The 25,599-nt window shown below is 50.6% G+C and overlaps 1 protein-coding gene across 2 annotated transcripts; it reads left to right on the forward strand.

Annotated features, from left to right (window-relative positions):
• Positions 1-579: 579 nt before the first annotated feature.
• On the forward strand, positions 580-25,599 carry UPP1 (uridine phosphorylase 1). Of its 2 annotated transcripts, XM_060019764.1 has the most exons (8): positions 580-671; positions 9,096-9,159; positions 18,427-18,541; positions 20,161-20,319; positions 21,315-21,429; positions 24,033-24,242; positions 24,480-24,626; positions 25,408-25,599. In XM_060019764.1, the coding sequence occupies exons 2-8, from the start codon at positions 9,116-9,118 to the stop codon at positions 25,545-25,547; spliced, it is 930 nt and encodes a 309-aa protein (XP_059875747.1). In that variant the 5' UTR covers positions 580-671; positions 9,096-9,115; the 3' UTR covers positions 25,548-25,599. The 2 variants fall into 2 exon arrangements, with proteins under 2 accessions (XP_059875747.1, XP_059875748.1); XM_060019765.1 differs by lacking the exon at positions 24,480-24,626.

The raw sequence follows: 25,599 nt of genomic DNA on the forward strand, positions 1-25,599 counted from the left end.
CTCCCCGCACCTCCTCCCCCAACCCCTGTCCGGGTACGTGACGGGACAGGCAGCTCTGGCAGGAGACCCGGAGGCAGTTCCGCCGCCTCAGCTGGTGGTTCTGAATGAATGAGTCGTTTCCTCCCGGGCCTTCCCGGGTGCCGGGTGCTCCCAGGACCAGGATGGTCCCAAAGGGAAACCCAGCGCAGCGCGCCTGGCCTGCCCGGCCCCACTCCTACCCCGGGGCCCAAGGCTCCCCATCTTCATCCTCTCTGCCACTTTCCCCCGGCCCTCCGGCTCGCGCTCGGGGTGGGCCCCGCGGACACCCGGGCTCTAGCATGAGCGGTGACCTCGGGTAGTCACCTCTGTCCCCCACGTCTCTGCTGTCAGGCGGGGAGGAAGCCGCAGGGAGGTGTCGTGGGCGAGGCAACTGGTTTCAATTAGTAACCTGCTGGTCATCCGCCGCCGCCCGCTGCGGAACAAGAAACCAGGCGGGGGTGGGGCGGGGGCGCCGGGAGGGGAGGGGCCCCGGGAGAGGAGGAGGGGCTGGCGGGCGGGCGGGGACCCCCGGGCGGCCCTACTCCACTCGCTCGCCGGTAGCTCTCGGCAGGCGTCGGGCGCAACCCGTGGCGGTCCCTGCACGGGAAGTGTCTGCGGCCAGCGTCCTGTTTTCAGGAATCATCGACCTGCCGGTGAGGCGACTCGGGCTCGCGGACGCGGGGCCATCTGCGGGGAGGCTGTGCGTGGAGGGGGCGCGGGTAGAATGTGCGTGGAGGGCGCGCGGGGAGGATATGTGGGGAGGGTGTGCCGGGAGGGCGGGTGGGGAGGATTGCGCGGAGGGCGCCGTCCGGATGCTGGTCCACCTGGCGGAGGCGATTCGCGCGTGGCGGAGCTGGGCAGGTCTTCCTCAGTCCAAATTGAGCGGGAAGGGAATCGGGAGCATTTGGAACGTCCCCTTCTTGTCGGGGGAGAGGGGAAATTACGTTTTGGAGAATGAGTGTTACCGTACTTGCAGAGTTCAAATGGACTCAGGTGTGCGCCTTGAGCCAACAGACGACAAAGTGTCATAGCGTAAAATACTGGCGTCGAGGTGCCCGGCAGGTCAAAAGAGAAACTTCAGTCACAGAGTATCTGACACAAATCCGATTTGCAGCGGGGAGCGGGTCCATCTGCAGCTCTTGTATGCAGCAGGCTGTTCTTAAGACTGGCACCTGGGGCAGCCTCGCCGGCTCCGGGGTCGGGGCGTGACCCGGGGACTCAAGGTCACCGGCCCGAAGTCTCCCTGACCCCACCGCCCTTCCTCCAGGACTGGCGGTCTTTGGCCCTCCCCGCCAGAGGTCAGCCGTGCCCTGGGCGGCTCCCCGCCCATGGTGAATTCTAGAGAAACCCCGTCTGAAATCCAGGTTAGAACAGGACCATTTCCTGGAAGGCCTTCGAGGCCGGCTCCAGGCGTGGCGACCCTGCGCTCTGCACTCCCCTCGGCTGTTTTCCGTCCTTCCGTCTGCCTCTCCGCCACCTTGCCCTGACTAGCCTGGCCTCACTTTGGCCCATCTTTCCCCACTTATTCTGTTTTCCGGGTCAAAGAGACCTTCGGTTCTATTCGTTGGCTGTGACCTTGGCTTTTAAAAGACTTGCGATTTCCCTGAATAGAAAGATTGTCTCCATCTGGGTTTCCCACCCTGCCAACCCCTCCCATCCTGTCTGCTTTCACTCTGCCAGGCTCTCAGCACTGGGCTCCACTCTCCCACTTCTCAGCCAGTCTTCCATGACTTTTTTCCCTTTTCAGAGGCCAAACTGACCTTCTAGTTATCTCTCTACTAGACTCCTTAATTCAGCCAGGTTTATCGGGCATGAATTATAGTCTTTTCTAGGACTTTCAGCCCTGGTGGGCACTGAAGTAACACTTTAGTTGAAACAGACAAAGTAGTTTTTCTTTACATTGGCTTTTGTCCAAGTGGACTTTTTCGTTAATCAAAAAATTAATACAAACTCATTGTTAAAAAAAAAAAAAGAACCAAAACTAACATATAACAGAAAGTGAAACTTCCAGCTTTTCCCACTTCTTAAAGGTAAACCCTGAACATTTCTTTCACTTCCTCCCATATACACACACACATTCGCTTTTGAAATACGTTCATTAAAAAAAAAATATGTTATGGGCTTCCCTGGTGGCACAGTGGTTGGGAGTCCGCCTGCCGATGCAGGGGACACGGGTTCGTGCTCTGGTCCTGGAGGATCCCACATGCAGCGGAGTGGCTGGGCCCGTGGGCCGTGGCCGCTGAGCCTGCGCGTCTGGAGCCTGTGTTCCGCGGCAGGAGGGGCCCCAATGGTGAGAAGCCCGCGTACCGCAAAAAAAAAAAAAAAAAAAAAAGTTATAAACGTTTACACACTTAGCTATATGCCAAAGTAACCCACCTGTCTGAATTTGGTTTAGTGGGTTAAAACTAAAATAAAACAGAACAACAACAAAACAAGAAAACCAAAACCAACTGAAGGGTGTTTTGATTTTGCAAAGTTAGTGTTGCTGAGACAGTCTTAAGTAAGGAAGGGGTGGGATCAAACCAGATAATGTCATATCTCATGGAAGTAGAACAGGCAACAGAGAAATTGTCACGTGCGCTGACAGGCCCACATTAAGAGCTAGAGTTCGCACTGTGTTCCCTTCAATGGTGGTTGGGAGGAAGGTGAGCGATGGCCTCCCGTGTCTCAGGTGGAAACAAAGGGTAGTTCTCAGTAATTAATGATTTAAAAAGGAACAAATAGTTCAGGAACAACCAACTGTTCTCAGGCAAGAGAAGTCACCATAGCAAAGGCAAGAATCAGTCATAAAGACTCCCCGTTTTGTTTCAAAGGGAAAGATCGGCCTGAAGCACATTCTTGAGCTGTTTTGCAGGATCCAAACCCCTTTAAGCGCCCAACCACCAGATTAACTGGTGCCTAAGGGATGGTGATGCTGACCTTTGGGACCCACAATCAGGTGCCTGGATTTTGTCAATCTAGAGTGACCTTTACCTCTTTTTAATGCTAAAATATCTGCCCCAAGGGTGGGATTGCCGCCATGTTTGCACAGGCACTGTGTGTTGGGGCATGTTGTCCGCTGGGCAAGGGCGTCCAGAACTCCCGTCTACACGGAAGGTCACGTGTGCCCTTTCATGAGTACGCATGTGCCTTTGGCTTAAAGCATCCCCATCCCGCAGCTGGGGAGACGGTGCTTGGACGGCTAGCTCCCTGTCTCCTTCCTTGTTACCAGCAGTAAAGGCTCCTGCTTTAATCAGAAGTACCTGGTGTGTTTATTGGCTCAGCGCCCCAGGCAGTGGGCCCATCGGGTCCCCTAGCAGTCGAGGAGCCTGAGACCCCAGAGCCAGGATCAGAGTTCTCTGGGAGGTGGCACCTCCCGGCCGGAATCTAGTGAAACCCTCCTGTTTAGAGAACATGGGGTCCTGGAAAGTGAGAGGAGACACCTTTAGGACACCCGCGGCCCTTGGGACAGTGTTTGGTAGAAGGCATGCTTTCTGAGACAGGCTCCAGGTTGGGGGGTCTCACGCCACTGGTCGGCCGGGCTGTGGGAAAGCCGTCAGCTCTCCTGGAAGCCCTGTCTCTGGACTAGGGCTCACCTGGGACCCTGCTGCCCCCTGAATGACAGAGTGGAAAGTCCATGCTTCTCTAGTACTGGACTCGGCCCCAGGCGCCTAGTTCCTACCGGCGGCCCCGTATCCCCCGGCATTTCTGCCTCGGGTGACGGCTGCAGGCACCTTGTGCAGGAACCCAGTGCCTCTGACGAAACGTCCAACCTCACCCCTTGCTTGGAACATCACACTGTGGCCTTCTTTCCCTGTCCTCCCACTCAACACAGGCATCCCTGGCAGCCTCACCCTGATACCACCTTCCAGCCCTTTGGATTCGCCTCCTGGATGTGGAAGGTGCCACACTTTCCTGTTCTGATTGCATCTCTGCTCACGCTGTGTGCCCTTCAAATCCAACTGAAGGGAGGAAAAGCTTCTATCCTCTTAGATTCAGTTCTTGGGGGACTGCAGGTTAAAAAGACAAAAGACAGATTAGCAAGAGAAAAGACAGATTTTTATTTACATGTGTATGGGAGAGTTCAGAGAAAAATGTGATTTCAGGAGGTAGTTGGAATTTGGGGCGTATATACCATCTTAAAAGAGGGGGTGGGGAGGGCTTCCCTGGTAGCGCAGTGGTTGAGAGTCCGCCTGCCGATGCGGGGGGATGCGGGTTCGTGCCCCGATCCGGGAAGATCCCACATGCCGCGGAGCGGCTGGTCCCGGGAGCCATGGCCGCTGAGCCTGCGCGTCCAGAGCCTGTGCTCCGCAACGGGAGAGGCCGCAGCAGTGAGAAGCCTGCGAACCGCAAAAAAAAAAAAAAGGGGTGGGGAGAGGCAGAGAGGCACTTCTGGGAGAGAAAATGACAGAAGCGGGTGGGGCCAAAAGGGCACTTAGAGAAACACAGAGGACTTCTGAGAGACAAATGGCCCCTTAGAAAAAGAGATGAGATATAAGATAGGACAATATCTATTTGGGTTTTTTTCAGAGAAAAGAGTTTTTTCCTAGGAGGGGTGGTGACATGTTTGGAAGTCTCTAGGTTCAGGCAGGTACGGGCTTTCGGGAACTCAAAGTCTTCAGCTCCGAATAGTTGTTATGTGACAGTGGCTTATTCTGGAGCCCTTTGTGTGGATCCAATATACAAACCTCTGACTGTCATTCCCTGCTTCCAGGTTTTCCGAGTCCCCCGGTCACCCCCAGGACGGTGTCACGTTGTCGGTGGTGACACGCGGCTGTCTGGGCACCTGGCCCCTAACCAGCGCCCGAATCCCGTCTCCCCATGCTGAGCTGGCTGAGATGTTTCTTCTGCACCCTCCACATATCTCATGGGGTTTCATGTCTCCTTGTTGTAAATACCTTTAGTCCTGTCCTCTCTCTGCCACATCTTTTCCTGGCTATTCCTAGTCAGGGACCACTAAGAAACAACCCATTCCTCACGCTGAACTAGATAGACCTCCGGGCGCTGTTTGCACCTTTACCTGGCTCTCCGTCAGCCGACCTGCATTGGAGCTCATGGTCACTCGTGTTTGCGGCAGTGGACTCCAGCTTCTCAGAGCCCTGGGTCTTTCTCATCTCCCTTCAGATCACACACACCCCAGCGGGTGCGGGTTCTAACCTGAATAGGTACACCTTGAGGAACCAGGACAGCTACCTGTTGGGAATTTGACACATTGGATGACTAATGTGTGCAATGCTTAGCACTTTCTGCTCTCTTACAGATAATACTTAATTAGAAAGGCATTAAGTTACTAAAAAGGTGAACTAAAAGTACCAGGCAAGTGCCCGAATCCCCCCTGGTGTTGCAGCTCCATCCACAGCCACAGGGGCTGAGGCGGGGCAGACAGACCAACCACTTTGAGTCTTTCCTGGTTGGACAGCGCTGCGACGCTAATTCAGTGATGGGGTTTGGCAAGCTGTATTTTCTCCGCCACGGAGGAAACGAAGTGTATGCTCCACAGGTTTCGTCCTGGGATGATGCCCAGGCTAGAAGTCTGCTGTATGATGTCAAGCGTGTGTCCTTAGGAAATGCACATACATATTATCTGTTGGAGGAAACAGGTCCAGGTGCATGATAACATTAATTCAGTAAAACAATTGAAAAAGCGGTTGTCAGAAACATTCCCTAAATTCTCTGAATGAGCTCACCTATGAATGGCCTCTCCTAGTTACACTGCACAAGGGCAGTGCTGGACAGTGCCCGCCCTGGGCCTCTGCGTGCAGAGTAGACGGTGGGGCATCCCCCCACGAGTGTTTGTCTATGCCTTAAGTTGTGACCCGGAGTTGAACAGACTGCAGTGGACCCTGGGGGACTCCTCCTCTCCGTGTTAAACCCCAGTGGACCAAACTTGGGCCTTGTTGGTAAAAGGACTGCAGCATCCCCTGGGCCTGTTTCCTGATTCCTTTGACGGTTGGAAAAAATAATGCAGCTTGCTGACTGAAAAAAAAAAAGCACAACCTAACATTTGGGAAGTATGTTTTATGCGGCGGCCTCCCTGAGGACTAGCCCAGCACACAGCCTCTCAGAGAGCTCTGAGGGACTGCTCCGAAGAGGTAAGGGGGGAGCCAGGATAAAGAGGGAGTTTTGCTGAAAAACAAACAAACATGTAATTAAAAGATTACTACTAATCAGAAAAGCAGGCATCTCAAGGATTTCAGTGCTATTCTGTGTATGGGAAGATGCAAGAGTCTGGGCTCATGGAAATCATTCCTTTGATGTGCATCTTCACTACCTAGGGCCAGTGTCCTTCTTTTCTCCATCCTGAGTCCCCTCGGGGTGCACCACGAGGGCTGCTGCAGTGGCTGATGGAGGTAACATTCCCTGTTTACAGGAATGACTGGTGCCATTCGTTTGCCTACAAGTTTATGCACTTTTTTTTTTAACTTGAAAATTTCTTCTGAGATTCCACCATTGCCCTGTGCCCCTGCGTGGTTATCACTCCCTTCTTAATCATCACCAGGGTCTCCTTTCACAGCAACGGGGCCCGCTCCCCTCGCTAGTGGCCTCTGGAAGAAGGGGGAGTCTGGGTGAGCAACCAGCCTGCCAGTGAGAGTAGAGTGGCTCCTGGGCTCCCCGTCCTGTTCTAACTGGTCTCAGGGGAAGTAAATTGAGAGGTTCACCGCCTCCCCACCTTTGACCTTTTTCAGTGGGCGGGGTAGGGGGGTGGGGTGGGGGCGTGGCCATATCATTGATCCTCCACACCCAGGTCCTTCTGAGAATGAAATGTGGCTCTGGTGACTATACCGGGACTCCCAGGCCAACCTGCCTGTGTGCTCACTCCACCTATAAGTGTCTTAAGATATTTAGTGGGGAAATTTCCAATTAGAACATTGCAAAAGTCTGTGATTTTCTCTGCACAGAGTTGGTTCAGTAAAGCCTTGCTGCCCCCAGGATGAGGCTCAGGCCCAAGGAGGGGTTACTTTGGGGGTGGGGGGTGGGCGGGGTCGCAGCCTGGAGGGGAGCAATCACCTGGCACTGAGAGTACAAGGGGAAGCAGACCCCGAGCAGACTCAGGAAGGAGCCCAGGTCTGGGGCAGCAGAGGGCAAGGCCGAGGCAGGGAAAGCGGTTCTCTGGCTCAGGGGCAGGAGAAGCCACCCGGCCTAGGGAGCAACACTTTCTCTGCAAGGCCAGACAGGAGGTCTTCTCTGTGGCTGAGATTCCTTTCCTGGAAAATAGGGGTTGGGGACCTTCTGGGGTGCACTGTGCACCTCTGATTCAGCCGCTGCCCCGTGGGAAGGCGCCTCTAGCTCTTCCTCTTTCTGAGCTCCCCACCCCCTACCCACAGAGGAAGAGCCAGCAGCCAGGAGGGGACGGATTGCAGGAGGAGGGGACCCCAAGCCCTACTTCATCTCTCAGTGGACAAGGGAGAGCCGATAATGAGGGCTGGGGGCTGGCTTCGCCGGAAGGCACGTCTGCACTTACTGCAGACAGTGAGGTGGATCCCAGAGGGATAGCGGCTGCTGACTGCAGTGTGGAGGTGCCAAGGGCTGCATTTCCTGGAAGCCAGACTTCTTCAGAAGCTGGGCTGTCTGCATCAGTCTGTCTGATGGATGCTGTAAAGGCAAATTATGACCTAAGATTCTGATCACCAAGTACAATTCTACTTTGTTTTCCCCACACTGTCAAGCAATTCTCCACACCAGCCCCTACACCAGGGGGTCCTACAATCCAACTCAATTCTGACACTGTCTACCTGGGGACAGTGTCAGACCCCAAAGGCTAAGGGCTCAGTCCCATAAGACTGCCCGCCTTCCCCCTCCCACTGCCCCCCATCACAAGTCCAGGTTATCACCTGTGCTTCTGACCCACTGGCTATAGAGAGGAGGTTCCCATAACCCCCCTCCTTGGGTTCAGTCAATTTGCAGTTGACTCACAGGCTGACATTTCCTCAGAAGTGTCCTGTAAATGCTAAGGGAGCATGAAGGCTAGGTGAAGAGAGACAAGGCAGCACTGCAGGAAAATCTGTGCTCCAGACCCAACTATGACAATATGCTTTGGTTTTCAGAATTTGCCAAAAATGGTCAGTATCTAAGTGTAACAGTGGCCATCAACCCTTTTTTCCAAAAAGAGGGCTTTGGCTTTTAGCTTTGTGAGGCTGGTTTTCTGGTAAGTGGCTGGTGAGGTAGCAGGTTGAGAACCTGACCTGGGGATGGGGGAGCTAGCTCCACCGTAGACCACTCACCGAGGTCACCCAGCAGGTGCTCGGGCTCAGCTCTGCGGGCACGGGTGTCGGGTCAGTGCTCTGGTGGCTGAGCCCCAGTAAGAACTGTGGTTGTGTCTCATGGTTTTCCCTTCCTCTGGTTCTCGAGTGGGACCAGGGCAGGGGTTGATCCCTACCTGCCCCAGGTCTTTCCCTTCCCTTCATGGCAGGCCCTCAAGAGCTGGTGCCTTTGCCGGGCCCCTCTCTGCCCCCTGAGCTGTCCTTGAGGCCTGCTGGAGGAGAGTTAAAATTCTAGAAGCGTGAGGCACCCAGGTGTGGTCTGTTGGGTCAAGGCAGTCTTGTCTGAGGGACCAGGAAGTGAAGAAGGGTTTTCTACCAGAGTAGGAGACGCCAACCCAGGCTCGCTTTGGGCACATTTCCGCCAGCTCCTCTCTGAAATTAGCAACCCTCCAGGTCTTATATATGTACGTGTATGTGATGTAAATTTGTCGAGTTCCTCTTGATGGCACTGACCTTCCACAGGTTAATGTGGCCTTGCTGACGGTCCAAGTGACCTTGGTTCCTACTGGGGGGATCCACTAGTGTTCAACTAATTAAACGAGGAGCCCATTGGACTGAGGTGTCTCTAATGCCGAGGCAGCCTGTGTCAGCACACTGAAATCTAAGCTGTACATGCCTCCAGGCTACAAAATCAAAATGCTATGAACAACCAATCACACAGGCCCCCTGGGCCTCATGCTGCAGCCGTCAGTCACGTCCTCGCTTTGCTTCCACCTTCTCTCTGTCTGCCGCTCCCCTGCTCCCTTGTCAGCCACTGATTCCAATCGAAGTGCGCTCATATAAGCTCCTCAAGTGGTGACTATTACTTCTAACAGACTCTGTGCTGTTTTCTCCTAGGGTCCTGCCTCAGCTGAGGGATGGCCTCGCCAGGGGCTGAAACAGAGAAACCTGGAAATCACAAGTAAGGCTCTGACCTGCATGCTGCTGGGCTCGGGCTCGCTGTGATGACTTTGAGCCACACAGTGTTCTAAGAGCTGACACACGTGGACACCTTGGTTCTCATGTCAGAGCCTGAAGCCTGGAGGACTGACCACTCAGTGGGCATACAGCTGAGCTGGCTGAAGACCCCTGGCACCTGGTGCCAGGGCCGCTGCTCGTAGCCTTGGGATGTTTGTTTCCCAAGGACGTCTGGGCACTTGCGTGGGGTGCCCAGACCTGTGTCCAGTGGGGTTTCTTTACATCTGGACACTCTTCTGAGTCACAGTCCCTGCTTCTTTCCCAGCTCTCTCTTGGTTCTGACCTTTCAATACTTTCCTTATTTCTTTGCAGTTTTTCATTATTCCACTATGTGATTCACATGGCCACTCTTTTATGTATATTTGTGCATTGCTGGTGTTGATGAAAAAAATTACTCAGTAGTTGATCTAAGAAAGAAATGGAAAATTTTATTTGAGCCAATCTGAGGATTATAACCCAGGAGACAGTTTTTCAGAAAGCTCTGAGCATTGCTTCACCCATAAGAGGTCAAAGCACGGTTATATAAGTTTTTGAGGCAAAGGGTAATAATACCAAATGATGCGTTACTGACAGTTTACACAATCCAGATCTACATGTACAGAGTAGTGGGCATGGGTCATCATGGCCCCTCACAAGATTAAGAAGGAAGGTTATCTCTTAAGGAGTTGTGACCCTTGATGAGATTAAAAAGGAATGCTGTCTCCTAAGGAGGTCTGGCTAGTACAGATGTACAACCCACACTAAAGGGAAGGGAGGAGATCCAAATGGACAAAGGAAATGTTATGTTTAAATTTTTCTCATTTAAAATTTTAAAATATGAACTTTTTCATCAATTTCCCCCTTCTGATCATTAATCTTTTGATAGGAAGCCTTAGGTGATCAAATATTTGTTCCTTTGATGCCAGGGTGGTTGCTTACCTGCCCTGGGTTCATCATGTCCCTTGATGTCCAGACCTAATAGCCTGCTCCTTTCTTTCCTTTTAAGGGGTTATATTAGTAAGATGTCTGGCAAGGACTGTCAGTTCCAAGTTGTCCAGTAGAAGTTATGCCAATTTAACCTTGCATGTACCTTGTGCTTGTTCATTAATTTATAGTGAGCAATAGATGTGATAAAAATTGACAGTAAAATTAATGTCATTAGTAAGGGTTTAAGCGAAGATCCTCCTAAACCAAAGCATTTTCTTAGTATTTTTACTAAATTTGGAAGATGATCATTCAGAACAGAAATTTGATCCTTCATATGTCATAAGACGAGCTAACAAATATCTTGGCCAAATGGTCATACCACTGGAAAACTGATAGAAACCCAGAGTCCTCATATTAAAGGCAGATTGGCAGGGGTTGTTTTCAAGGATACCTGCAGGTGAACTTAAGCCCAAGGGAAAGCAACTATGCATCTTCCTAACCAACCCAGGGAAAGCCAAGGCCATAAACTTTTCTGTAGGTCTACTGAGTCCTGTTAAGAGATACCCAATATTTAACATCTAGTGAAAAGGAGTATTTATGGCCAAGTTCAGAACAGGTGTCATTAAATTGGCCAGGTAGGATGGTCTCACTTAGTGATATTGGTGATAATGTTAGCTTGAATGGTGCTGATAGTGTTGGTCTTAGTGGAAGTCTAAGAAGGCCCTATATGGTCCCTTCCAAGGTGGCTGTAAAGAGTCCTTTATCTGATATCTTTTCCCGTATGCATAATCCCCTGGTTGCAGGTCATGGCACATGTGATCTTCATCTGAAGATAGATGACTGAGATAAGTTTCAGAAACAAACTCTACAGTAATGTAACATAGCAACAAGGAATCATCTGAGAAGTGAGTCTGAGGCAGTAAATACAGACCTCAGTTAACAATTATCAGGTAATTAATTTTATTACCTGATAAAGCTACTGGGAACCCAGGAGTTCCCAATTTCTGGAGAGATCAGGTAGAAAGAAAAGATAAATGTCTCAATTCCACTTACAAGGGAGTAATTTACCCAAATTGCTGTAAGTCATAATTAGCTTGAGGGGAAGAGTTTCCTTATATCTGGAAAACAGATTCAAAAACCACCAACCAGGGAATTAATTCCCTGGTGGTCCAGTGGTTAGGACTCTGTGCTTTCACTGCAGGGAGCACGGGTTCAGTCCCTGATTGGGGAACTAAGATCCTACAAGCTGCACAGCGTGGCAAAAAAAGACAACAAAACAAAACCCGGAAAACAACCACCAACCAGGGATTGAACCCAGATCCCCACAGTGAAAGCACCTAGTCCTAACCACTGGACCACCAGGGAATTCCCAAAAAGTCCTTTCTACGAACCTTTTTGAAGATGAAGCAGTCTATAAATGACAAAAGACTTAAAAAAGCAAGGTTAAAGATCTGATTACAATGCCATTGTCAAAGAAACTTGGTTATTGCTTTGTCATACAACATTTTAAGACAAGAACTAGAATTATGACTATAAACATTTACCAGGACATACCAGATTCTTAGGAGCTCCATATAATTTCTAGAATATGTATATTAATAATATTTACCCATACAATATAACCTAAGAAGGTTTATCACCACTCATTTGACAATGCTTCCCATGTAATTTAACATACCAAATAAGCCTAATTAGTTTAATATTCCTCTCTCTGAGATGCTTCAGGGGTCCTCTCTGAAGAACCCCAAAGTTAGCTAGAGGTCAAAAGAACTTCAGGGAGAATTTGATATTTGGGAGTTTGTCAAAATATCAAAAAAGGTTTAAAACACTTGGTCAAATAGGATATAGGTCACTGAGGAACAATACTTAATTCACTTAACCAAAGTGACAATAAAATATTTCACAAGCAAACACAGCTCACTTAAAAGGCAAAGAGGGCTTCCCTGGTGGCGCAGTGGTTGAGAGTCCACCTGCCGATGCTGGGGACGCGGGTACGTGCCCCGGTCCGGGAAGATCCCACATGCCGCGGAGCGGCTGGGCCCGTGAGCCATGGCTGCTGAGCCTGTGCGTCCAGAGCCAGTGCTCCGCAACTGGAGAGACCACAGCAGTGAGAGGCCCGTGTACCGCAAAAAAAAAAAAAAAAAAAAAAAGGCAAAGAAACTTACATAATCCATTACCAAAAGCAACTCAATGTTCCAAGAAAACTTTATTCTCTTAACAGAGAGAAAACCAAACTCCAGTCTTGCATCAGCTACTCTTAATAACAAATGTATTTAATTCAATTCAATGCAATCCTAGCCTCACCACACACAGATCTCTTTTCTCAGTGTTCCCTTTTCCACACACCTTCCATAATGTTCTGTCTTTTGTCCCTTATTTATTGATTATGCAGAAAAAAACAGCTCTAGGACAGAATTAATTTCTTTCCGTTGAACAAAATGATTTTCATTCCTCATACCTTCTTTGGCTGAAAACATGTCTCCTACTTTCCTTGCATACTGAAATGTTTCCCTTATTATTTTAGTGGCTTTAGTTACATATATATTATAATTCTTAACCTTAAAACCGAGTATCCAGCAGAAACTAACAAATAGGCAATTATGAACTGTCTTTTACATTAGCATCCCAAACATTATCATCCCACACATTAGCAAACGTATACATACTATTTACCATTTCTAGAAAACACATGGTTTTTTTTCTAACAGAAAATGTCTTAGTGTGTCACCAAATATATTTTTATTAATAGTCCTAAATATCTTTAGTTTCTCTGTAAAAGGAAGCTTATGTTCAGTAATTAATGTTTCAGTATCTTATTTGGAAATAAATTCTGGATAGTCATTGAATTCCCATCCTTTAACTTTATCTAACAAAACTCTAAAGTTTCAAGTTATCTAAATCTGGAGAGACTATTTTTAAGCAGACATTCCTAAATCATAATTCTTCCTTTAGAGTTTACACCAAAACTCTCATCATTTCCATTTAATTCACTTAAAAGTTTAGCATACCAAGTCATTTCTCTTGCTGACAAATTTTGTAACAGGAATAATAAGATCTTATGTGATTTCTAGTGAACCTGGGTACAGTAAGAGTATTATACTTAATGTTGGTGACTGTAAAGACATGTCTGTATTAATTAAACCATTTGCTTTCATTAAAATTAATTTTAATGAAATTAAAATTAATCCTAGCTCACACGATTCTGAAATTCATTCGAGATAGTTTCTTTTATATTTCTAGGTATGTATATAAGTAGCAGCTAACTTCCTTTAAGCCAATTAAATAGAGCTCTTATACAAATTAATTTTGGCAATACTACACATCGACAATACAGTTAGACACATACAGACACACAGACAGAGACCCCGTGGTTCCCAGAGTTCCGCAATTTCAGCCCTGAGTCAGGAATGATAATAGAAATCCCTTCAGTTACAAAAGAAGTTGGATTCAGATTGGGTTTCTGGCAGATGCAACAGGGTTGCCTGTCTAGAGGGCCAAACCCTTTTTACTAATATTTATGAAGAAGACACTTAAGATTTGCGTGTCCTTGACAAGTCAAGTTCCAAATTACCTATCTCTTGTTTTTTTCTCTGGATAAGAGTTGCTTTCCTGAAATCTGCATTTTAAAAAGATTGCAAATCGTTCTGGAGGTGATCAGGTAGAATATTTGCATCTCAAAGGCATAGAGGGAGAAAGGCAAGTTCCTCCTAGGAGGACTTTGTTCCCTTAAGGCCAGGAGTTTTTTTTTTCTTCTTCAATGCCTACAAGCCTCTGAAGATAAATAGGGGAGGATTTTGGAGTGGTGAAAGGATTGGTAAGCTTTGAGATGTTTCTGAAGGCACACCTCAGGTCCTGTAAAGACTAGATTTGTAAAACAAGGGCAGCTGTTTTTCATTCCTCAAAGAATTGGGTGACCTTCTCAGTGTATCAAAGGACTGACATGCCCATTCGTGTATGTTGGAATGTTTGACTTTCCCTCACTTAGCTTAGGGGAGAAACCCCCCACCCCCCCAAAAAAAAAATTCCTGTCAAGCTCTGAGTATCAGCTCTGGTCAGTTTAGTCAGACCACAGACCAGTGCCCTCCCATCTTGGTAATCCGTTCACAAAAAATTTGAGGATCCTCCCTGGCTTTAAGAAATTCTTTAACTATGGCCCTCAGTTCCAACTTTTTGAGACAAAGGGTTGTATGTCAAATGATGTGTTGCTGACAGTGAACACAATCCAGATCTACAGGTACAAAGTGAGTAGTGGGTCATGGGTCGTCATGGCCCCTCACAGGATGAAGAAGGAAGGTCGTCTCCCAAGGAGGTCTGGTTAATGCAGATGCACAATCTACAGTAAAGTGTGTGTGTGTGGGGGGGGGGGGTGGCGGAAACAGGCAGAGAACAATTTTATATTTAAAATGTTCTCATATTGCCCTAAAATACAAATTTTTTTCATCACTGGAGAAGCAAGAATTTGATGTCTTAATCCCAATTCCTACATGGACTTGAAATCCACTACTTTTCCCAGTTTCCTCCCCACCCACCCCTGCTGGGGTTCCCTGGGAGACCCCATCCTTGGGCAGTGGCCTCTCCTGGTTCTGGTGGCCTCTTGCCTTGATGATGTCCAGGGCCGTATGCTGCCCTCTGGGGACCCAGCTTAGGGCTCCTTGGTTCTCTTCTGGGAGGTCCCTCAGGAACTGCTCTGGATACTTGCACGTGTGGGTCACCTAATTTCACACGGACACCTGTCCCCCCCTTTCCTTCCCCATGGGTTCTGAGGTCCATTTTCAAGTTTTGGAGCTGCCCTGAGAATAGTACTTGCAGAGAGAATTTTTAATTGCACTAGTAGGATCGCTGGTGCTTCTTTTTTTTTTTTAATAAATTTATTTTTGGCTGTGTTGGGTCTTTGTTGCTGCGCGCATGCTTTTTCTAGTTGCGGCGAGCCGGGGCTACTCTTCGTAGTGGTGCGCGGGCTTCTCACTGCGGTGACTCCTCTTGTTGCTGAGCACGGGCTCTAGGTGCGCAGGCTTCAGTAGTTGTGGCTCGTGGGCTCTAGCGTGCAGGCTCAGTAGTTGTGGCTCACGGGCTTAGTTGCTCCGTGGCATGTGGGATCTTCCCCGACCAGGGCTCGAACCCATGTCCCCTGCATTGGCAAGTGGATTCTTAACCACTGCACCACCAGGGAAGTCCCTCCCTGGTGCTTTCAATCATTGACAAGCAAACACGCCCTGTCCCCACTTTCCGAGCCCCTCCCCCCCGCCCCTCCCTGCCCCACTCCCCTTCCCGGGTTGAGGATCCTGGAGGCTGGCTGAGCGGGTGGTTGAAACGAAGGCTGGAGAAGGGAGGCCTGGCGTCAGGTGCCCTGGATGTGACTCCACTGAGCAGTGACCCCTCCCCGTTGGTTAGTCATTATCTTCCCCTCCCTCCGTCGTTTTATGGTCAATACCAGCTTGTATGGTCCACCCTCCAGAGGCCAGCGTGTCCTGTGAGGAGCCCTGAAGTCCAGCTCATGAGCACAGCCTCTTATTAAAGGTGTGACCCTGAGCCTTTACGACGGGGACTGGTAGAACCTAGCCTCTGTGGCAGTTGTGGTGTCAAATGACTTCTACGCACCACCACTAATGGCATGGTTTCCACCGCAGTTGAATGTCTTCCACCCTGCTGCTCTCTGCATCCCTTCGGCCTGGCACAGGGCCTGATGCGTGCTTGTGTGAGATTCAGCTGAGGGTCCCCCTCCTCCCTGCCGCAGAGCCCCTTCCTCGTTCTCTGCCAGTCCCTTGAGTGTGTGGCGCAAGATGTCTGGGCCAGTTTGTCTAATGGTCAGTCGTGTTGTCCCTTCCCTGCTGATAACCTCCTGGAATCAGAAGCCGAGTTTCATTCATTTTGCATCTCACCCGTTTCTTTTACAGAGTAGGTGCTCAATGAATATTTGTTAAATGAATAAAGTGACAGAATAAAGCAAGGTAAAGTCACTTGACATCGTGTGTAGACTAGAAAAATAGTTTTCCAAGTAATGTGTCTGTGACTTGTTATTTTAAAATCCTTTAAAAAGTGGAGTTTAATCTATAAAAAATGGAATCACTGTGTTATAGACCTAAAACTAATACAATACTGTAAGTTATCTATACCGCAGTAACAAAAATACTTGTTCTATTCACTGTTACGTGTCCAATTTACATATTTTAAAATCCTTGTTGGTCTTCACAGTTACGCCATATTTCCTTCTCCTCTTCCTGGAATGAAAGAGGAAGGAAACGTTTTCTATTTTGAAATATGACACAAAGTTGTTTATCTCATTCTGTTTCGTCAGTTCCAATGCTCGCCCGTTAGCCCTTCTCTTTGTACTCTTTGTTCATAACATCCTGGAGGAGAACAAGAACCGTAATTACAGTAAAATATTTGTCTTTAAAGGAGCTTCAGATGCTCTGGCTGTGTTATGACTTCAGAATTTCAGCTTGGTCTGGAGAACTGGATTTGGTCCCTTGAAAAGAGACCTCCCTGCCCCAGGAGAGTAAGGCTGGTCAGGACCGGTCGGGGTCCAGTGCACACTCTGGCTTGGGCAGGTTGCTTGCCCCTCCTGAGGGAGACTCTCGCATCCCTGCCCCGGTGCCAATAGCACAGTCTGCTAGCGGTCCTGCTGCCAGTTTAGTGATGAGCTCAGGGTGTTGGCCAGTCCACCAGCACCCTCCCCTTTAGAAAAAGATCTGTCTCTCTTCAGGATTTTGTTCGCATCTTTTCTACATCAGCCTTTTGAGACTGTTTGCCTGTGAGTTAACTTGGATGCCATTCTAGGGAAATCGGAGGGAAATGTGAGAAGCACGAAAGTAGGAAGCGAGGAGATGCAGGAGAGAGAGAAGCAGGTGCCCTCGGCCTGGAGCCTGGACATCTACGGTTGCTGACCGATGGATCCAGAGAGAATAGGTGTTTACAAATCACAGGCTGCTGAGAACTTCTCTTCCCGTATGGTTTTTTCCTCACAGAGTTAGATTGAGAAGGAAATGTGATCCGTGGGTTCGGGGCGGAAAGTGTGACTCTGAAGGAAGAAACAGCAAGTCTTGATTGCTGGGGACCCATGGCTGCTTCCCTCTGTGCCACTGGCATCTGGCAGCACACCTGTGAGTGGAGTCAGGAAGGCACAGCTGTGGAAGGAGGCGTGTCTAAGGCTGGAGATGCAATCTAGACCCGGGCATCGTGTTTGTAAATAAAGTTGTGTTGGAACACATCCACACTCATTTGCGTGTTGTCTGTGGTCACTTTCATGGGCGAACAGCAGGGCTGAGAAGTGGCAACAGAGCCCCTATGAACTGCAAGGAAAAAATATTTACCATCTGGCCTTTTATGGGAAATGTTTGCTAACCCCTATTGCAGGCCAGCAGCGTGCTGTCCAAGAGAAATATAATGTGAGCCACACAAAGTTTCTAGCAGCCGCGCCGAGAAAAACCAAAATGAAAAGATGTCTTGTCTCATTACTCCCTTTGGACATTGTACCAGCAAAGTGCTGGCTAGTGAAACAAAACGAAAAAGCAAGGCCTCAGATTGGAAAGGCTATCTCTGGGTGGGAGAATTAGAGGCTATTTTTCTTCTTCTCATCCATCCATATTTCCTGTGATAAATGTATTATTTTTATCCATTTATTTATTTATTTATTTTTTTGCGGTACGCGGGCCTCTCACTGCTGTGGCCTCTCCCGTTGTGGAGCACAGGCTCCAGACACGCAGGCTCAGTGGCCATGACTCACGGGCCCAGCTGCTCCGTGGCATGTGGGATCTTCCCGGACCGGGGCACGAACCCGCGTCCCCTGCATCGGCAGGCGGACTCTCAACCACTGTGCCACCAGGGAAGCTCTATTTTTAAATTGAAGCCAAGTTTATATGTTGAATGAACCTGGGTTGGGTAGCAACTGGCTACATGCTTTATATGGGATGATTTGGCGTTTTGATCTTTTTTTTTTTTTTTTTTCTTTTTGTGGAGCCTTTCGACTTCGGGGATCTTAGTTCCCTGACCAGGGATTGAATCCGTGCCCTTGGCAGTGAGAACGTGGAATCCTAACCACTGGACCGCCAGGGAATTCCCATGATCTTTGTGCTTTTTTGGTGTTCTTCTGAGTTCTTCCTGATCATCCTCCAAAGAAGCCCTGGGTGTGAAGAGCGGGTGAGGGGAAGGAGAGAGGGAGGAACGGAGAGAGTGTGGGAACCTCTGCAGGCTGGGATCGGCCTGCCCGCTGTGGCCCATGCGCCTCGCTGGCACAGGGTGTCGCTGTGGTCCTACCGGCCCCTGGACGCTGGTTCTCTAAACTGCCTCCTTTCCTGTTTTGGGACAGCGACTTTGTACAGCTTTGCAATCCCCACGTGGCGGCAATGAAAGAAGATGTCCTCTACCATTTCAGCCTTAGCACCAGCACGCACGACTTCCCGACTATGTTTGGAGACGTGAAGGTAAAAGCAGGGGTTTTGATTCTGGGCATTTGCCCCAAGATTACCCCCCTTTCAGGTGACACAGGTAGACTGCGCCACACAGGGCGGAGGTGACAGAGGACAGGCTCTTGCAGTTATATGTTGATCGGATTTTTGCAAATTGTTACCTTTCAAGAATATGAACTATTGAGTGAAAGAAAACTATCACAAAGACGTATTGGTTCCTATAATTGAAACAATGTAAAATAAATTTCCTAATGCTTCACTGAGAGACTAGAAAGGAGCAGACACTACTCCTTTTCTAGGGGAGCAAGGGATACCCAGGAGGGGCAGTCGCATGCGTCTGCTGTCTCTCGTTTAAGATGCACATCCATCTGTTTAGCTAGTTTGGTCCTGACTTATCCTCGCAGAGGACTTTTAAAGTGTCTAATCCCCGTGTGGAAAAGTGGGCTAACGTTTAGAATTCAAAACTGAAACAAGCCAGTGACCCTGGCTGCCTAGATCCGGGGCTGCCTAGATCCAGGGCTGCCTCCTGCGATCGTAAAGTCATAACCAGGTTACATCCTGTCAGCCACCCAGATCTTTTGTGCTGTTCGTTTCAAACCGAGGGACGACTTTCCACGTGTTGTTGTCTTTTTGTTTTTAAATTTTTATTGGAGTCTAGTCGATTTACAATGTTGTATTAATTTCAGGTGTACAGCAAAGCGAATGAGTTATACATATACACATATCCACTCTGTTTTAGACTCTTTTCCCATGTAGGTCATTATGGAGTATGGAGTAGGGTTCCACGTGCTATACAGTAGGTCCTTAGTAGTATCTGTTTTATATATAGTTGTGTCTATATGTCAATCCCAATCTGTCAATTTATCCCTTCCCCTCCTTTCCGTGTGTTCTTAATTCATTCCGTTTTCATTCTCTCCTTAAGTTTAACCTGTAATTTTTTCTAGGCTACAGAAGTTTTCCTTTTTATGTTAAGAGGCTAATAACTATTTGATCACCAAGTCCTTAAGACTGGCTTATTCACCTGTTTTTCTTTTGACGCTTTCACGTACGACACTTTGCAGATGAAGGTTCTACTCCTCTGAGAGCCACCTGCTCACCGCACAGCTGCGACTCCTCGAGCCCCCACTGGCCCCCGGCTCTTTCCACAGGTTGGCCATTTGGGCTTCTGCCAGCCAGTGAAACGGCAGTTAGAAGCCCGTGTTACAGATGGGCTGTGGGGCCCTGGTTGCACACTGAGGGGCCCGCAGCATCTTATTTCAAACGCCGGCTCTCCAGTGCAGTGGGCTGCTGTGCACACGATGCGTGGAGCCTGGGCTTTCCTGCTGGAGAGGGCGAGGGTGTGGTTGTCCTGGCTTGTGTGGAGCTGATTGCTCTGCACTGTTGGGGCCTCTTGCACTGAGCTGTGAGTCCATGAACGAGTGCTTCTTAAATCAAGGGAGTGTCAGAATCAGCAGGGGGCTCCTTAGTGAACACATTACTGGCTCCCCAGATGCGGGGGGGCCAGGGAAGGGACCTGCATTTCTAGCAAGTTCCAGGAGATGCTGCCGCCGCTGGCGGGGGACACTTTGAGGACCCCTGCTGTACAGACGGGGTGCAGTGCCTGTGCTGATTGGGGCTCTGTTCTCTGTCTGCAGTTTGTGTGTGTTGGGGGAAGCCCTTCCCGGATGAAAGCCTTCATCAAGTACATGGCCGTGGAGCTGGGCCTTGACCACCCAGGTGCAGAGTATCCCGACATCTGTGAGGGCACCGACCGCTACGCCATGTTTAAAGTGGGCCCGGTGCTGTCGGTCAGCGTGAGTACCTGCCCTCGTGGTGGGCTCAGCCCTTGGCTCTGCAGGCCCCATCCCCGCCCTGCACACAGCCTGACAGAGGAAACAGGAGTCGAGGAGAGCCTGGGGCTGGGCTGCAGAGGTAGTGGAGCCCGTCTCCAGGAGAGACAGATACACACGTACAAACACACGCGCACACCCTCCCAGCTGTGCGCACACAGTGAGCACCCAGGTTGGAGACCCGGGAAGATGGTGCTCTGCCTGGACCAGGGCCACGAGGAGAGCCGGGCACCAAGTGGTCCCCACACCATCCGCCTGTGTTACTTCACACACATGCGATTGAGCAATGGGTGAACACATTCTCGTTTTCCAGTTTTGGTTCCCTTTGCAGAGGAGAACATTTTTAGAGGAAGTGCTGCCTTACAGTAAGGCTGCCCCTGAGGCTGGGACAGGGGCCCAGCCCTCTGGGCAGCTGAGACGTCTGGTGGTACTAACCACCCGCAGCACACCCAAGAGTAAGACGTAATGCATGGAAGCACTTCCCACAGTAAGACTGCAGGACGGACACGTTCTCCAAAGAGGGCTTGGCCTCAGGGGCAGCTCCTGGCAGACGTGGCACCGGGAGGGCCTCTGAAGAAGGGCGGTTTTGGGGATGCGGAGGTGGAGGAAACGGCACAGGCAGAACCGCGGCGGTGGAGCCACCAGCCAGTTACCGAGTCTGGCTGCGGCAGAGCGTGTGGAGAAAAGGGAAAACGTGTGCGGGGCTTCCCACGCCAGGGGATGTCTGTTACCTAGCAACAGCAGCCTCCTGGTCCTCAGCTGCCATCTGTTCCACGGGTGGTGTGGATCAAAGGGGTCATCCATTCGACAGCTTCGTGCAAACCTTCACACTTCCCCAAGTGTTCGGTTTTTACATGTACGTTAGGAAGTTCATCTTCTTTACCACCAGTTAGCAATGCAGCACAGAACACACAGAGGTGCTACCAGAGCGTGACGCTGGCATTTCTCCCTGGTTCTAGCACGGGATGGGCATCCCCTCCATCGCCATCATGCTGCACGAGCTCATCAAGCTGCTGTACCACGCCCGGTGCTCCGACGTCACCCTCATCCGCATCGGCACCTCTGGCGGGATAGGTTAGTGTGCAGAGTGCCACTGGGACCCGGGTGGGCCGCGTGGGGACCCAGAGCTCCTCCCTGAGCCGTGCCCAAGGAGAGCTCAGCAGCAGCAGGCATTTTGTTATTTTTTTCTGGTCCAGCTACTTCTCCCAACCCATACCCCAGAAATAGGCACAGAAAGGCACCAGGCCACGTGCACCCGAAAACCCGTCCTTTTGGAGTTATACAACGTGTGCCTTCTTGTTTGCTTGATTCTCTTTTAATTCTTGCTAATCCCTCTTTTCTCTGCCTTTCTCCTTCACTTTGCTCACTCCTCCTCTTTATTCCTGCAAAGATGTGAAGCACCTTATGAGAAAACCTACAGGAAAATCAAAGGGGGAAGAGACAGATGCAGTACAAAATTAAGATGTGTCCTTAAGTTGCGTAAAAGCCCTCCGTTTGCAACATAATTTTTTTAACATCGCAAAGACAACAAAGAAAGAAGAGGATGCAAGGAGAAAGTAAAACGCTAAACATCATGTTGAGTTTTCAGCCAAAGTCTTTGAGGCAAACTTGTTTTACTCTGATGTCCCACCTCTGGGCCGGTTTTTCTGCGGAAAACTGGGTGCTAGTAATTCTCGCTCCCTCTGAGGAGCTGGGAGCTGCTGGAAGGAGGTCTGCGGTCATCAGCCTGGCCTCTGTGCGTTTGTTTCTGACTGCCTAGACCTGACCTCCCCTGCATTTATGGTAATTCGAAAATTTAGGTTTTCTCGCTGTGATAGAGGATCGCTGTAGGTCCTAAATCTTCTCAATACGTTATCTCATTTTTCTTTTCACTATATAGACAGATTGATGGTTAACATCCGTGTTTGCAGATTGTAATTCAAAGTCGAAAGGAGCTGTTCTCGGGAAAACACCCCAATGACCACGAGCTCCCAGGCTGTGCACACTTAGTCTGTGATACCATCGACCCAACGGACTCGTGGCTGTGCACATCGCATCAGCGTGGGCGAGGAGCTCCAGCAAATCCTTCCTGAGTTCTTGCTTTGGAGGGATTTTAAAATCAATAATCAGAGAGAGAATTCTGGAGGGAGTAGGGTGGATTCTGAATCTCCCAAAATTGCCCCATAAAAATGGGGAGATCAACTAGAGAGCCAGACCCCAAACCCCCGACAACAGTGTGACATGGTGTCCCCGCAAATCCCAAAATAGGAACAGTGGGTGGCTGGCATGGGCCGCCACTCGGGAGGGAGAACTGGGTGACTCCAGCGTTTCTGTCAGATGTGAGAATTCTGAAATGGCCAACAGGTATCCGGGGAAAGGGCAGGGCCTGTGTGAGGAAGAGCAGCTGACGCTGGGAGGGGTCCTGCGCCCTCCAATTTGAGGTCTGGAGTGGCTTGAAAGTTCTAGGCCCCGTGAGTTCATGAAAGCCGCCATCTGAGCTTTTTTCCACGTCCACACTCGGTGTGGGGAGACACCTGAGGAGAGCCTACGTTGACCAGAACCGGGACAAAGCAGCAAGGGAGAGAAAGTCCAGATGCACATGCAGGGGGCAAGCAGAGCCAGAGCTTGGCAATTGGCCACATTTTTTGTTTTTTAAACTAAAGTAGAGACACAATTTATACTTTATTTTTTAAATTTTATTTATTTTTGGCTATGTTGGGTCTTTGTTGCTGCGTGCAGGTTTTCTCTAGTTATGGCGAGCGGGGGCTACTCTTCCTTGGGGTGCACAGGCTTCTCATTGTGGTGGCTTCTCTTGTTGTGGAGCACAGGTTCTAGGTACGCAGGCTCAGTAGCTGTGGCTTGTGGGCTTCAGTAGTTGTGGCTTGTGGGCTCTACAGCGCAGGCTCAGTAGTTGTGGTGCACGGGCTTAGTTGCTCCACGGCATGTGGGATCTTCCCGGACCAGGGCTCGAACCCGTGTCCCCTGCACTGGCAGGCGGATTCTTAACCACTGTGCCACCAGGGAAGCCCATGGCCACGTTTTTTAATGTTTCATGAGAGCGGCTGACGTGGGGCTCTGGGACAGATCTCCTGGCTCCTTCCTCCTCCCTAAATGTTTAGGAAAACCAATATCACATTAAAGTAAGTAGTAGTGTAGTAGTAGGAAAGGCTCCTGGTCAAATCCCATGCAAAGTTATTAAAAAACCAAAGAGCAAGGAGCAGAGTAACGTCTGTACAATCTTGGAAACGCCCAGGGAGGCACAGGAAGCAGGACCTCCGGTGGGTCAGTCCTGGAGGGAAGCCAGGGTGTCAAGAGCTGGTGACCGCAGGAGCCAGGTTTGGGGTGCCCCAGTGTTCCTTACTCAGAACCTGAAATAATAAGGTACAAAACAGGGACCAGCTGAACACATACTGGTAAAGGGAGCCCCAGACAAGTTCCAGCAGCGACGTAAAGATGCTGCTCTGTGGGGATGGGCGGCCCATCAATTTCACTTTCTTCTTTGCACTTTTCTGTATTTTCTGCAGCGTCTACGCATTCATTACTTTACCTTCAGGAAAAAAAAAAAATCTGGTGCTGAAAAGAGATCCTTACCTATTTCTTTGTAGGGCATGACTGACCCTTCAGTGTTACAGTGCGTGGACGGGGCCCTCCCCTCCCTAACCGCCCCTTGCAGCCGGGACACCCGCTTCTTCCTGCAGGTCTGGAGCCCGGCTCCGTGGTCATCACCCGGCAGGCGGTGGACGGCTGCTTCAAGCAGGAGTTCGAGCAAATTGTCCTCGGGAAGCGCGTGGTCCGGAACACGCACCTGGACGATTGGCTGGTGCAGGAGCTGGTGCGGTGCTCCGCGGACCTGGGCGAGTTCCCCACGGTCGTGGGCAACACCATGTGTACCCTGGACTTCTATGAAGGTGAGGAGTGCGCTGGTCTCCCGCCCGGGGGTCCGCACCGCTGTGGGCCTGCGTCTCAGCACCGGTTACCTCGCGGGCCAGTGGGTCGAGGACAGGCGGGGCCCGTCGGGCTGGAAAGCATCTCTGTCTGGGGGCGGGGAGGGCATGCAGTAGGCGCTTACTGAGTGCCCGGGGGTGGGGGGCGGTGGAATGGGAGGTGGGCACTCCCGGGCCAGCATCGGCTCTCCACGTTCCCAGGGCAAGGCCGCCTGGACGGGGCACTCTGCTCCTACGCGGAGAAGGACAAGCAGGAGTACCTGCGGGCGGCCTATGAGGCCGGCATCCGCAACATCGAGATGGAGTCGTCCGTATTCGCCGCCATGTGCAACGCCTGCGGCCTCCGAGGTTGGGTCCCTAGGCCGCAGCTCCCCCAACTGCCCCCCCACCCCCCACCCCCACCCCCCCACCCCCCCACCCCCGTCCTCCCGGGCCCCGCCCATCGCCAACCTTGGCCTTGCATCCGCCCTGCCCCCAAGGCATGTTTCCTCCCAGGCCCCGCCCATCGCCAGCCTCGGCCTTGCACCCGCCCTGCCCCCAAGGCGCGTTTCCTCCCAGGCCCGCCCAACGCCAGCCTTGGCCTTGCACCCGCCCTGCCCGCAAGGCGTGTTTCTGGACCCCTGCGCTGGGACCTCCTTGGATTGTCACGTGGTCCAAGGCAGGGTCCTCAGTGTCTCTGCAGGGATTCACGTGCCACCGAGAGCCCAGAAAGATGAGAAAGTCCCCCCTTCGGGTCTGGGCAGGCTTCGCTGCTGACTCTACAATGAATCTGGCCTTCAAAGATCTTTGGATTTCTGAATTGGGGCTAATCCACCGCAGTTCCTGGCCTCACCCTTCGAGGTCCAGCTCTGCCTTCCGGAATACCTGCCTCACAGCTTTCACGTCACCTTGCCTTTCAAGGCAGTGCAGGGCCCCCCCGAGCTGGTCCTGGGGTTTGCTTGGGGATCTGTGGGAACAAAGGCAGGCAAGGATAAGGACAGAACAGGATAGTGTGGCCCCCTGAGCTTTTTCGTGTTCTCCGTCTATCAGAAGCCACTGTCGGCCCCTTCCCTTGAGGCCTGGACACTGGTCTCTGTGAGCTAAGCTAGAATCCCGCTCTTTGCACTGACCTGGTGTTTGCTCTTTGCAGCGGCCGTGGTGTGCGTCACGCTCCTCAACCGCCTGGAAGGTGACCAGATCAGCAGCCCCCATGAGGTGCTGGTCGAGTACCAGCAGCGGCCCCAGCGGCTGGTGGGCCACTTCATCAAGAAGTGTCTCGCGGCATCCTGAGGTCCCCAGATCTCCAGACATGAGCATTGGTGTTTGCAGCAAATAAAATCAT

The sequence above is a fragment of the Delphinus delphis genome, chromosome 9, assembly GCF_949987515.2.
Source record: "Delphinus delphis chromosome 9, mDelDel1.2, whole genome shotgun sequence".
NCBI classification, from domain to species: domain Eukaryota; kingdom Metazoa; phylum Chordata; class Mammalia; order Artiodactyla; family Delphinidae; genus Delphinus; species Delphinus delphis.

Bases quoted from the DNA above. Each gene is read 5' to 3' on its own strand.
- UPP1 (XM_060019764.1), top strand. From the start codon at position 9,116: ATGGCCTCGCCAGGGGCTGAAACAGAGAAACCTGGAAATCACAA. The intron at 21,430-24,032 runs GTTAGTGTGCAG...TTCTTCCTGCAG, and splicing joins CGGCACCTCTGGCGGGATAG to GTCTGGAGCCCGGCTCCGTG. The intron at 24,243-24,479 runs GTGAGGAGTGCG...CCACGTTCCCAG, and splicing joins TACCCTGGACTTCTATGAAG to GGCAAGGCCGCCTGGACGGG.